The sequence below is a fragment of the Pseudophryne corroboree genome, chromosome 4, assembly GCF_028390025.1.
Source record: "Pseudophryne corroboree isolate aPseCor3 chromosome 4, aPseCor3.hap2, whole genome shotgun sequence".
Taxonomy (NCBI): domain Eukaryota; kingdom Metazoa; phylum Chordata; class Amphibia; order Anura; family Myobatrachidae; genus Pseudophryne; species Pseudophryne corroboree.
The window spans coordinates 714,458,398-714,472,119 of record NC_086447.1 but is presented as its reverse complement, the minus strand read 5'-3'; the positions used below and the strand labels follow the sequence as shown (position 1 = coordinate 714,472,119).

General features: G+C 48.2%; 1 protein-coding gene across 4 annotated transcripts in view; it reads left to right on the top strand.

Annotated features, from left to right (window-relative positions):
• The window catches only part of LOC134910211 (interferon-induced, double-stranded RNA-activated protein kinase-like), a 237,276-nt gene that overhangs the window by 161,150 nt on the left and 62,404 nt on the right, over positions 1 to 13,722 (top strand). For all 4 annotated transcript variants that reach the window (XM_063917985.1, XM_063917983.1, XM_063917984.1 and 1 more), the window contains one exon: positions 2,172 to 2,294. In XM_063917985.1, the coding sequence (XP_063774055.1) occupies positions 2,172 to 2,294 (123 nt within the window). The remainder of the gene's footprint in view (positions 1 to 2,171; positions 2,295 to 13,722) is intronic.

Here is a 13,722-nt window from a genome sequence, read left to right as displayed (position 1 = left end):
TCCTAGGGGTATATCGGATCACTCTCCTGTATCACTTACAGTTAGTGTCGGTTGGGAGCGCGGTGCAAAAATGTGGAAACTTAATCCCTTCTGGTTAACCTTATTAGGGGAGGGTGCGGATTTGGTTGATGTATGGGAAGGGTTCCAGGTTTGTAATCTGTCTTGTACCAAGCTGGCGGTCAAACATGACGCTTTCAAAGCGTTCCAGCGGGGCTCCTTTATAAAACGAATATCTGAGGTTAAATTATCTAGTAAAAGGGAGGAAATAAGACTGGAGGCCTTGTGTCAGCAGTTGGAATCCCAATATATAGCTACACATTTACGTTCTGATGAACTGTTGTGGCGAGACGCGCAGGGAGAGTGGTCCGATTGCTTATATGAGAAGTCCAGGCGTAGACTCCTTTTTGCGGGACATGCACACTATTTTCAGGCGGAGATGAATGGCAGTTATTTAGCTTTTTTGGCTCGGTCTGAATCTACTAGAACAATGATTCAATGTGTGAGGAACTCTGACGGGCAAATGTGTTACTCGGGCTCGGCGGTGTCTGAGACATTTCGTAGCTACTATTCCTCGCTATATACATCCCGAGCCACTTACTCCACTGATCAATTGAGGGAATATTTGGCTCGGTTGGATTTGCCCTGTCTGTCCCAGGAAGACTCTGGGGCTCTAGATGCACCAATTACTCTGGAGGAGGTGAACGCTGCGATCCTGTCCCTTCCAGCGTCTAAGGCACCGGGTTGTGATGGACTTCCGGGTGAAGTCTATAAGAAATTTAGCAGCTTTTTCGCCCCCTATCTTCTACAACTATTTGACCTATTATTGGAGGGTGGGACTCTCCCTCGCTCTATGGCCGAGGCAAATATAATTGTCTTGCTGCAACCGGGAAAAGACCCCCTACGCCCCGAGTCTTACAGACCTATTTCCCTCCTCAATACGGATGTCAAGATACTGGCAAAAATCTTGGCATCTAGATTGAACTTAGTTATCACAACAATCATTCACCCAGATCAGACGGGATTTATGCCAGGTAAATCAACTGCCCAAAATTTACGTAGACTGTTTTGTCACCTACAGAGGTGCGATCTGGGGGAGTTGGACTCGGTGGTGGTGTCCCTGGATGCAGCCAAAGCATTCGACTCAGTGGAGTGGACATATTTGTGGGGGGTACTGGAGAAGTTTGCTTTTGGCCCTCGCTTTATTAAATTTCTCCAGTTATTGTATTTTTTACCTATGGCCCGTGTGACGGCCAATGGTTTCACGTCGGAGATGTTTGCGTTGGGGAGGGGCACTCGACAGGGTTGCCCCCTATCCCCTGCGCTGTTCGCAATTGCCGTGGAGCCGTTGGCCGCCTTGCTACGATCTAATGACGAGATTAGGGGTATTAAGGTTGGGGGTCATGTGGATGTTGTGGCCCTGTATGCAGACGATATGCTCCTTTTTTTACAGGACTCAGAGGGCTCCCTGCAGGCTATGCTGCGGGTAGTGGAGGAATTTGGAGTTTTTTCTGGTTTATTAATCAACTGGGATAAATCGCATATTTTTCCCTTGTCTGGCTTTCTCCCTGAAAATACTCGGGGAGTATACCCCTTGCAGTGGACGCTGCGGTTTAAATACTTGGGTATCTGGATCACCCCTCTGGCACGCAGTTATGTGGCCCAAAATATTGACCCCATTACGATGTCATTTAAAGAGAGGGCGCATAGCTGGAAAAAACTACCACTGTCTATCCTGGGTCGGGTTAATTTATTCAAAACAAGTGTGGGAACTTCTTGTCCTCAGTTCTCTGATTATGTTTGTCTTTATTCTTCCTCGCTTTTAACAAACACTTTTATCTAGTATTACAGTATTTTTGATGGGCTGGGACGTCCAATGATGGGCATACCCCCTGTGCGATATCACTAATGATATCGAACAGTGATGTCATGCCGTGGCCGGCCGGAGCATACAGTTTTGGACGATGAGTCCAAAGTGAGCTGCATGCACGGCCGACACCCAGGGTTGTTAACGGCCCGCGGGGCCGCGCATTGCTCCTCGTCATCTGCGTACACACTGGGCGATATAGTAAACAACATCGCTCAGGAAGGGTCAAAATAAACGATGGTGTTAACTTTATCAGTAAGTGTACTCACCTTTACACTCAGATTTATATTTATTCTTCTCTGTACAGAAAATATTTACAAGAAGTAAAAGCCTTGGCTCGCCTTGAACATAAAAACATTGTGCGTTACTACAGCGCTTGGCTGGAGCAGAGTGATTTCTCAGACAGCAGCGAGAGCAGTAGTTGTGCAAGGTAAACCTTCATTTTATACCTTTTTAATTCCTTGATTGATATTGAGCCTTTTGTAATAGTCTGCAAGATGAAGGCACAGGCGCAATTCCAGTGAGTCTGTCTGCCTGTATTTTTAAAGTGGCAATAATTTAAAAAGCAAAACTATGAAATTATTGACACTTTAAAAATAAAGGCAGACTCACCAGGACCGTGCAGCCATCCTGCAGACTGTGACGTAAGCCCATTGTGCATTATTGTACCCCATGTGACCAAATGTAGGAATTGTGTATCTAGATATACTGTCTTATCTGAAATCTATGCAATAGATGAATTAAGAATCTTTATGACTTTTTAAGTGAATTCCATCGCCACTATACCCTCTCCCGCAAGGTAACAGTCTGGTCCATGCAGTGTGGTGGACGAAACAGTTCCACTTAACAACCAGCAGGGATCCTATAACTAGAAAATGAAACCTTCTGCAGTCCAGGATTTGGTAATGTTCACGCCTTGTAGATATTATTTATATATCAGTCAGAACAGATCAGTGTTTTCACTTTGCCAGTGGATGCAGGAGGCAGAGGCTGGTTCAGTAATGGCACAAAAAGAGCATATTTCTTGGTGCTGGTTGGCAGCCTTCAGCCTGGGAAGCTAAAACAAGCTATTGGCCCCAGCTGTCTACCAGTGCATTGCAATGGAATAATGGGGGGTCATTCCTACCCGTTCGTACGCTGTTGTTTTTCTTAGCGGTGCGAACGGGACGGTTCTGCGCATGCGCGTCATTGCCCAGCAACGGCCTTTCCTGGGCAACGACAAGAAGACCGAAGAAAGCGATCGCTGCCGTGATCGCAAGAAGATTGGCAGGAGGAAGGTGTTCCTAGGCGTCCTCTTACCGTTTTCTGGGAGTGGTGCGGCGAACGCAGGCATGTCCAGGCGTTTGGAGGGCGGATGTCTGACGTCTAATCCGGGACCTGCAACGCTGGATTAATCGCACAGGATTAGTAACTCTTACCCTGGTCTTGTTCTACACAAAACTTTTTTTGCATAGCAGGGCTGCACAAGCGGTCGCAGCTTTGCTATGCAAAAAAACCTCCCCCATAGGCAGATACTAGTTGATCGCACAGGCAGCAAAAAGTTGCTGCGTGCGATCAACTCGGAATGACCCACAACGAGCGTGACAAAAACCCTATCCTTTCTGCAGCGGGTTACACTGGTATTCTACAGGGAATAACATTGGGGTGTAGAGTTGGATCTTGATCCGAGGCACCAACAGGCTAAAGCTTTGACTGTTCCCAGGATGCACTGCATCGCCTCCTCTATAGCCCCGCCTCCAGGCACTGGAGCTCAGTTTGTAAGTTGGTGCCTGCAGGCAGCTAACAGGTGGGGCTGCGCTAGGCAGCCTTAATAAGAGCTTTTTAAGAAGAAAGAAGACTTCAAGGGCCGCAGCACAGGCATGTCATGCTGACATTCTGTGCTGCGGCTCCATCACCTCCCCCAGCGGCGCTGCATACTCCCGTGCCCTGGTTGCCGGGTTCTTGCAGCGGAGGCGCTCCGGTCATCAGGCACACATCACCGCTGCTTCTCACCTGGATCGCGTGGCCGCACTTCAGGGAGGAGGTAAGGGGGTCCCCCAGGTGGGACCCGCCGAAATTGCGATCCGGTCCCGGGAGACGGACTGCGCCGCTGGCATGGACACTGGCCATGCAGGGATCCCACTATATCCACCAGGGTAGGGAGCACAGGTCGGATTTACTAAAATCCATTTTTCTGCAGCGGGGTACACTGGGCTCCACAAGGATTAACATCGGGGTGTAGAGTAGGATCTTGATCCGAGGCACCAACAGGCTCAAAGCTTTGACCTTCTTCCCAAGATGCATAGCGCCGCCTCCTATATCACCCCGCCTCCGTGCACAGGAGCTCAGTTTGTAAGGTGGTGCCATGCAGTAAGCAGGCAATCAACAGGGGGGCTACCCCGGCAGCCCTAAGAAAAAGCTATTTTTCAGAAGAAAGAATAATTGAAGACTTCAAGGGCTGCAGCAGTGTTAGATGTCAGTCAGACATCCCCTGCTGCAGCTCCTTCACTCCCCCAGCGGCGCTGTATACTCCCGTGCCCTGGTTGCCGGGTCACTACAGCGGAGGCACCGGTGTTCTTCTCTACGTTAGGCACACACTCGCCGCTGTCTCCTGGATCGCGTGGCTGCATTGAAAGGGGAGGTAAGGGGTCTCTTTGGCCCGCTGTAATCGCGATCCAGCGCGGCCGTGGGAGGTGAACCGCGTGCGCTGGCGTGGACACTGTAAGGGGCAGCCGCTCCACTAGCCTCCGGGACACAGGGCACAAGTGGGGTTTTGTCTCTGTAAAACCCGTTTCATTACAGCCCGCAGCGCCCGGTGGGGAAGCCAGCAGGGGGATAAGGCCTGACCTGTAACCCCTCCTCCAGCCCCAGGGCACCATTTGGGTAAATGTTCCCGCCCTGGAGCTGCATGTATATCTCCCTCACTCCCTGTCAGCCGCCATTACACGGAGCTGCGCTGTTCCTGGGACTGCTGGGGCAAATTCTCCTCTGTAAAGCCGCCTGCTCGTCAGCGCTGTGCATTTTACAGGACACTTAAGTATTCTACCTGTCAGTGGACAGTGTTAGTTAAGAAAGAGTGCATACAGTTAGGGTTGTGTGGTACAAACACCCTGTGATATACATCCAGTACTTACTGTGTTTTATTATAGTGTAGCCATGTATTAATAAAATAAATAAATATATGTGGTAATAAACAAGGTTGGAATAATTCTGGTTATGTATATAGAATCCATAAAGTATAGATTGTCCAGAAATATAAAATAAAATAATAGGTAATATCCACAGGGAATGTGTATATATATATATATATATATATGTATATATATATATAAATATATATATGTATAGGTATATGTATATAAATATATATATTTGTATGTAAATAATGTATATGTGCAGTTATGTAGGGGTTGTTTAGGAGAATATTGCAAGAGCTGTGTATTATACTGTTAACAAAGGTATATAGCTGTCATTGGAGATCACTTATACTGCTTGAGGAGTGTGTTTCCCTCATGCAGTTTAGATGGTGAGTTTATGGCGGCAAGACAGCTGCCTCGCGCTGACCGCGAGACAGAAGTAATACCCTGCATGGCAGCAAAGCGGGTGCTCTGTGTGCATCGCGAGCCGCTATAGTGATAGCCTGCAGGGCGGGAAGGACGGGGTCCCTCGAGCCGCTACCCGGACCGCGAGCCGCTGGAGGAGGCTACGCGCTGATTGGCAGCAGGGAGAAAAGAGGACCAATAGGAGCCTGCCGGTCAGCGCGAGCTTCATGGTGAGGGGGATAAAAGTGGGTCCCCTCTGCTAAAGAGCAGCCTGCAGTTCCCTCGGTCAGCGCACAGTACTTGGATGCTTCCCCTCCGCCATAGAGCTGTAATATTGGCGGAGGACAGCTCCATGACTGAGGCCAGCACCGAATAAAGCCAGTGTAGGGCACATTGATGGGTGGTGCTGTTGAAGTCTCTCCGCTGCTATCACTCATCTAAGCTGTAAACACGAGTGAGCAGAGGGAGAAGACTGAAATGGCCACTTATTGATGTTTGCCTAGGGGGTTATAGAGCGTTCCATATGCTATGACTGCTGCCGCTGTTGTTTGAGCTGTAAACAGTGGGTAGTAGGTAGGCTGATGGCGCTGCCCCTTTTATACACATAAGAGCTTGGCACATTGAGAGTGTTTCTGCCTCCTGCTAACACCAGCTGCAAACATTGGACAGGTGTGCGGAGCACTCTTTGATGTAATGCCCAGGAGAGTGAGTTTGCTACAGACTGTGAGTGTAGCTGAGCCGGGCAGCTGAGGTACCAAGCTGTATGAAAGAAGTTGAGGGAGAGAAAGCAGTAATTCCAGTACAGCCTTACGTATGACAGGACCCAAGGACAGAGAGGTCAAGGAGCACAGCACAACTAATCGAGGAGTGGTGAGAAACAACAAACTCTTGCACTCACCTGTTGCACTTATAGACACTTATCCACAAGGGACATTGACTCTTACCAGTGGTAGTATAATAACTAACTAATTATAGTGCAAGGAAAGATATGAACTGCCTGTATGGTATATTTCATCACAAGTGCTGAAATATCTGACTTCAAGACAGTCTGGTTAAACAAAGTAACTTTAAGTACTGGGATCACTGCCAGACTGTTTATATAAACTGGATACAAAGGAAAAGGATACAATAGTGAAACACGAACTGTCAGGCAAAGTAAAAGAAATTACCCAGTGGAGGGAGATATATTAACTTGCTTCATACAGTCTGGTTAAACAAAGTAACTTTCTCTGAAGTCCTAGTGGATGCTGGGGACTCCGTAAGGACCATGGGGAATAGACGGCTCCGCAGGAGACTGGGCACATCTAAAGAAAGATTTAGGTCTATCTGGTGTGCACTGGCTCCTCCCCCTATGACCCTCCTCCAAGCCTCAGTTAGATTTCTGTGCCCGGCTGAGCTGGATGCACACTAGGGTCTCTCCTGAGCTCCTAGGAAGAAAGTGTTTGTTAGGTTTTTTATTTTCAGTGAGACCTGCTGGCAACAGGCTCACTGCATCGAGGGACTAAGGGGAGAAGAAGCGAACCTACCTAAGTGGTGGTAGCTTGGGCTTCTTAGGCTACTGGACACCATTAGCTCCAGAGGGATCGAACACAGGACCCGACCTCGTCGTCCGTTCCCGGAGCCGCGCCGCCGTCCCCCTTACAGAGCCAGAAGCAAGAAGGTGGTCCGGAAAATCGTCGGCTGAAGACTTATGTCTTCTCCAAGGTAGCGCACAGCACTGCAGCTGTGCGCCATTGCTCCTCATGCACACCACACACTTCGGTCACTGATGGGTGCAGGGCGCTGGGGGGGGGCGCCCTGAGCAGCAATACTGACACCTTGGCTGGCAAACTGGCACCATATATAGCCCCAGAGGCTATATAGGTGCTTTTTAACCCCTGCCAGAATCCATAAAAATGCGGGAGAAAGTCCGCGAAAAAGGGGCGGAGCTATCTCCTTTCAGCACACTGGCGCCATTTTTCCCTCACAGCTCCGTTGGAGGGAAGCTCCCTGGCTCTCCCCTGCAGTCAATACTACAGAAAGGGTTAAAAAGAGAGGGGGGGGCACAATTTAGGCGCAGTATACAATATATATAGGCAGCTATAAGGGAAAACACTCTTATATGTGATATCCCTGTGATATATAGCGCCCTGGTGTGTGCTGGCATACTCTCCCTCTGTCTCCCCAAAGGGCTTTGTGGGGTCCTGTCCTCTGTCAGAGCATTCCCTGTGTGTGTGCTGTGTGTCGGTATGGCTGTGTCGACATGTATGAGGAGGATAATGATGTGGAAGCGGAGCGAATGCCTGTAAATGTGATGTCACCCCCTACGGGATCGACACCGGTGTGGTTGGACTTATGGAAGGATTACGTGAAAGTGTCAACTCCTTACACAAAAGGTCGACGACACAGAACAGCCGGCTACTCAGCTTGTGCCTGTTCCAGCGTCTCAAATGTCATGGGGGGCTCTAAAAACGCCCGCTACCTCAGATGGCAGAAACAGATGTCGACACGGATACCGACTCCAGTGTCGACGACGATGAGACTAGTGTACCCTCCAAATAGGTCCACCCGTTACATGATTGAGGCAATGAAAAATGTATTACACATTTATGATAATACCCCAGGTACCACATAAAAGGGTATTATGTTTGGTGAGAGAAAACTACCAGTAGTTTTTCCTGCATCTGAGAAAATAAAATGAGGTGTGTGAGGAAGCGTGGTCTTCCCCCGGTAAGAAATTGATAATTTCTAAACGGTAATTGGCAGCGTACCCTTCCCCGCCAGAGGATAGGTCACGTTGGGAAACACCCCATAGGGTAGATACAGCGCTTACACGCTTATCAGAAAAGGTGGCACTACCGTCTCCGGATACGGCCGCCCTGAAGGAACCTGCTGATAAAAAGCAGGGGCTTACCCTGAAAGATATAGTCACACACTCGGGCATTATATTGCGACCAGCCATTGCTTCGGCATGGATGTGCAGTGCTCCCGCTGCGTGGTCAGATTCCCTGTCAGAAAATTACTATGGATAGGGACAATATTTTGCTGACAATAGAGCATATAAAAGACGTGGTCTTATACATGCGTGATGCACAGAGGGATATTTGCCGGCTGGCATCAAAAATAAGCGCTAGGTCCATTGCCGCCAGACGGGGGTTATGGACTCGGCAATGGTCAGGCGATGCCGACTCGAATCGGCACATGGAAGTTTTGCCCTATAAGGGGGTAAAACTGTTTGGGTATGGTCTTTCAGACCTCGTTTCCACAGCTACTGCTGGGAAATCGACTTTTTTGCCACAGGCTACTCCACAACAAAAGAAAGCACCGTATCATCAAGTACAGTCCTTTCGGCCCCAGAAAAGCAAGAGGGCTAGAGGCTCATCCTTTCTGCCGAGAGGCAAAGGTAGAGGAAAAAGCTGCAGCACACAGCTAGTTCCCAAGAGCAGAAGTCCTCCCTGCGTCCGGTAAGTCCACAGCATGACGCTGGGGCTGCTCAGGCGGACCCGGGTACGGTGGGGGCCCGTCTCAGAAATTTCAGAGCCCAGTGGGCTCTCTCACATGGATCCCTGGGTCCTTCAAGTAGTATCTCAGGGGTACAGGCTGGAGTTCGAGACGTTCTTCCCCCCGCCGTTTCCTAAAATCTGCCTTACCGGCACCTCCCTCTGCCAGGGAGGCGGTGTTGGTGGCTATTAAACACTATACTCACAACAAGTGATTGTCAAGGTGCCCCTCCTTCAGCAAGGAAGGGGTTACTATTCCACAATGGTTGTGGTACCGAAACAGAACGGTTCGGTGAGACCCATCTTAAAATTAAAATACTTGAACTTTTATATCAGAAGATTCAAGTTCAAGATGGAATCGCTCAGGGCGGTTATTACGAGCCTGGACGAGGGGGATTACAGGGTCTCCCTGGACATCAAGGATGCGTACCTGCATGTCCCCATTTACCCTCCTCACCAGGAGTACCTCAGATGTGTGGTACAGGACTGTCACTATCCGTTCCAGACGCTGCCGTTGGAGTTGTCCACGGCACCGAAGGTCTTTACCAAGGTAATGGCCGAAATGATGATACTCCTTCGCAAGAAGGAAGTTTTTATTATCCCGTACTTGGACGATCTCCTGATAAAGGCGAGGTCCAAAGAACAGTTGGTAGTGGGGGTAGCACTCTCTCGGGAAGTGATACAACAGCACGACTGGATTCTCAATATTCCAAAGTCACAGCTGGTCCCGACGACACGTCTTCTGTTCCTGGGAATGATTCTGGACACAGACCAGAAAAGAGTGTTTCTTCCAGTGGAAGCACACGAGTCCTAAAAAAAAAAAAAATGGTAGCTTCGTACGAAGCATAATTCCATTCGGAAGGTTCCACGCAAGGACGTTCCAGTGGGACCTGTGGGACAAATGGTCCGGGTCCTATCTACAGATACAACAGCGGATAACCCTGTCGGCAAGAAACAGGGTGTCGCTGCTGTGGTGGCTGCAGAGGGCTCATCTACTAGAGGGCCGCAGATTCGGAATACAGGACTGGGTCCTGGTGACCACGGAGGCCAGCCTTCGGGGCTGGGGTGCAGTCACACAGGGAAGAAATTTCCAAGGAGATTTCGCTTCACATAAATATTCTGGAGCTAAGGGCCATTTACAATGACCTATGCCAAGCAAGGCCCCTGCTTCAGAACCAGCCGGTACTGATCCAATCAGACAATATCACGGCGGTCGCCCATGTAAACAGACAGGGCGGCACAAGAAGCAGGATGGCGATGGCAGAAGCCACAAGGATTCTCCGATGGGCGACCTACACCCGGGAGAATGGGGACTTCTTCCAGAAGTTTTCCAAATGCGGGTAAACCGTTGGGAATGACCACGGGTGGACATGATGGCGGCCCGCCTCAACAAAAAGTTGAAAAGATGTTGCGCCAGGTCAAGGGACCCTCAGGAGATCGCTGTGGACGCTCTAGTGACACCGTGGGTGTACCAGTCGGTTTATGTGTTTCCTCCTCTACCTCTCATACCCAAGGTACTGAGAATAATAAGAATGCGAGGAGTGAAAACCATACTCGTGGTTCCGGATTGGCCAAGAAGAGCTTGGTACCCGGAACTTCAAGAGATGCTGGCAGAGGACCCTTGGCCTCTGCCGCTCAGACAAGACCTGCTGCAGCAGGGACCCTGTCTGTTCCAAGACTTACCGCGGCTGCGTTTGACGGCATGGCGGTTGAACACCGGATCCTAAAGGAAAAGGGTATTCCGGAGGAAGTCATCCCTACCCTGATCAAAGCCAGGAAGGATGTCACCGCAAGACATTATTACCGCATTTGGCGGAAATATGTTGCTTGGTGTGAGGCCATGAAGGCCCCGAAGGAGGAATTTCAACTGGGTCGATTCTTACACTTCCTGCAAGCAGGGGTGACGTTGGGCCTCAAATTGGGGTCCATCAAGGTCCAGATTTCGGCTCTGTCGATTTTCTTCCAGAAAGAACTGGCTTCACTGCCTGAAGTTCAGACTTTTGTCAAAGGAGTTCTGCATATTCAGCCTCCTTTTGTGCCCCCAGTGGCACCTTGGGATCTCAATGTGGTTTTAGCATTCCTGAAATCACATTGGTTCGAACCACTTAAGACTGTGGAATTGAAATATCTCACATGGAAAGTGGTCGTACTGTTGGCCCTGGCTTCGGCCAGGCGGGTTTCAGAATTGGCGGCTTTGTCTTGAAAAAGCCCTTATCTGATTTTCCAGATGGATAGGGCAGAATTGAGGACTCGTCCTCAGTTTCTCCCGAAGGTGGTCTCAGCTTTTCACTTGAACCAACCTATTGTGGTGCCTGCGGCTACTAGGGACTTGGAGGATTCCAAGTTGCTGGACGTAGTCAGGGCCCTGAAAATTTATGTTTCCAGGACGGCTGGAGTCAGAAAAACTGACTCGCTGTTTATCCTGTATGCACCCAACAAGCTGGGTGCTCCTGCTTCTAAGCAGTCTATTGCGCGCTGGATTTGTAGCACTATTCGGCTGGCGCATTCTGCGGTAGGATTACCGCAGCCTAAATCAATAAAAGCCCATTCCACAAGGAAGGTGGGCTCATCTTGGGCGGCTGCCCGAGGGGTCTCGGCTTTACAACTTTGCCGAGCAGCTACTTGGTCAGGGGCAAACACGTTTGCTAAATTCTACAAATTGGATTCCCTGGCTGAGGAGGACCTGGAGGTCTCTCATTCGGTGCTGCAGAGTCACCCGCACTCTCCCGCCCGTTTGGGAGCTTTGGTATAATCCCCATGGTCCTTACGGAGTCCCCAGCATCCACTAGGACGTCAGAGAAAATAAGATTTTACTCACCGGTAAATCTATTTCTCGTAGTCCGTAGTGGATGCTGGGCGCCCATCCCAAGTGCGGATTGTCTGCAATACTTGTACATAGTTATTGTTACAAAAATCGGGTTTTGTTGTGAGCCATCTCTTCAGAGGCTCCAATTGTTATCATACTGTTAACCGGGGTTCCTATCACGTGTTATATGGTGTGATTGGTGTGGCTGGTATGAGTCTTACCCGGGATTCAAAAATCCTTCCTTATTGTGTCAGCTCTTCCGGGCACAGTTCCTAACTGAGGCTTGGAGGAGGGTCATAGGGGGAGGAGCCAGTGCACACCAGATAGACCTAAATCTTTCTTTAGATGTGCCCAGTCTCCTGCGGAGCCGTCTATTCCCCATGGTCCTTACGGAGTCCCCAGCATCCACTACGGACTACGAGAAATAGATTTACCGGTGAGTAAAATCTTATTTTAAGTTCTGGGATCACTGCCAGACTGTTTATATAGACTGGATACAAAGGAAAAGGATACAATAGCGAAACACGAACTGTCGGGCAAAGTGAAAGTAATTTACCCAGTGGAAACCTCCCTGACAGCAGAAAGCAAGATATTCATCTAACATATATGTATATATAATAGGAATTCAGTCAACATTTTATTCTTCATCAAAACTTGGAAAAAGACTCAGTACAGATACTGATTCAGCTTAAAGTAACACAAGGCATTCAGGATACATCATTATAGTCACTTTTGCATAAGAGATATTACAAACTGCCAGAAAGTGAATGTATACATAATTTCTAGAGTACTCATTTGATTAATACTATATTTAATTTTAAAGTAATATATAAAGTATACATTTTTCCCTATGTCACTATTATGACAAATTCATGTATAATATATGTAAAGTGTGTCATGCATGACAGTTAGTATTGCAATCCAGGTGTACACCTAGGAATATTTTTATATTTGCCTAGGCATATCCGGTAGCTACCAAAAGGTAATTTTTTGTATTGCATGCAGGTGAAACTGTATAGGTCTTGAGGGTAGGATTAGAGGGGAACGTGTAACTTACCAATTTGTATTTTCTTGTTATATTACAATCTTTGTAATATTATACAACTATAACTATTAAATTTATCACTTTTGTTTAGACACAAGAAATCAGTGAGTAGAGTGTTAATATTATCTATTAAATAGAAATATTACCAGCTGCCCCAAGCCAGCCCAATAAATAATAATATATAACATCTGAGTTAAGCTTGGGTGGAGGCATTGAGTTTTAATAGTTTAGCGGTGTTTTAACATAATATTAGTACGTAACCAAGGGTTACAATATCTACTGTTTACATATATATCTATATAGCTATAATGAATATCACTTTGTATTGCTAGTCCAGTGCAATTTTATTGTTTGGTATAACTTCTGCATTGTATATTTGTGACTATATGTGTGTGTGCATGTAGCTGCTGCGTGGCTTCCATCTCGTGTATTTCACTCAGCTTGCTACTCCTATATTCTGTAACCTGAGGGGTCTAAGGCCCTCATTCCGAGTTGTTCGCCCGCTACCTGCTTTTAGCAGCATTGCACACGCTAAGCCGCCGCCCTCTGGGAGTGTATCTTAGCTTAGCAGAATTGCGAACGAAAGATTTGCAGAATTGCGAATAGAAATTTCTTAGCAGTTTCTGAGTAGCTCCAAACTTACTCAGCCATTGCGATCAGTTCAGTCAGTTTCGTTCCTGGTTTGACGTCACAAACACACCCAGCGTTCGCCCAGACACTCCCCCGTTTCTTCAGACACTCCCGCGTTTTTCCCATAAACGCCAGCGTTTCTTCACACACGCCCAGAAAACGGGCAGTTTCCGCCCAGAAACACCCACTTCCTGTCAATCACACTACGATCACCAGAACGATGAAAAATCCTCGTTATGCCATGAGTAAAATACCTAACTTTTGTGTAAAATAACTAACCGCATGCGCTCTGCGAACCTTGCGCAGTAAGCAAGTAATCGCAATATAGCGAAAATCGGCAACGAGCGAACAACTCGGAATGACCACCTAAGTGCGTC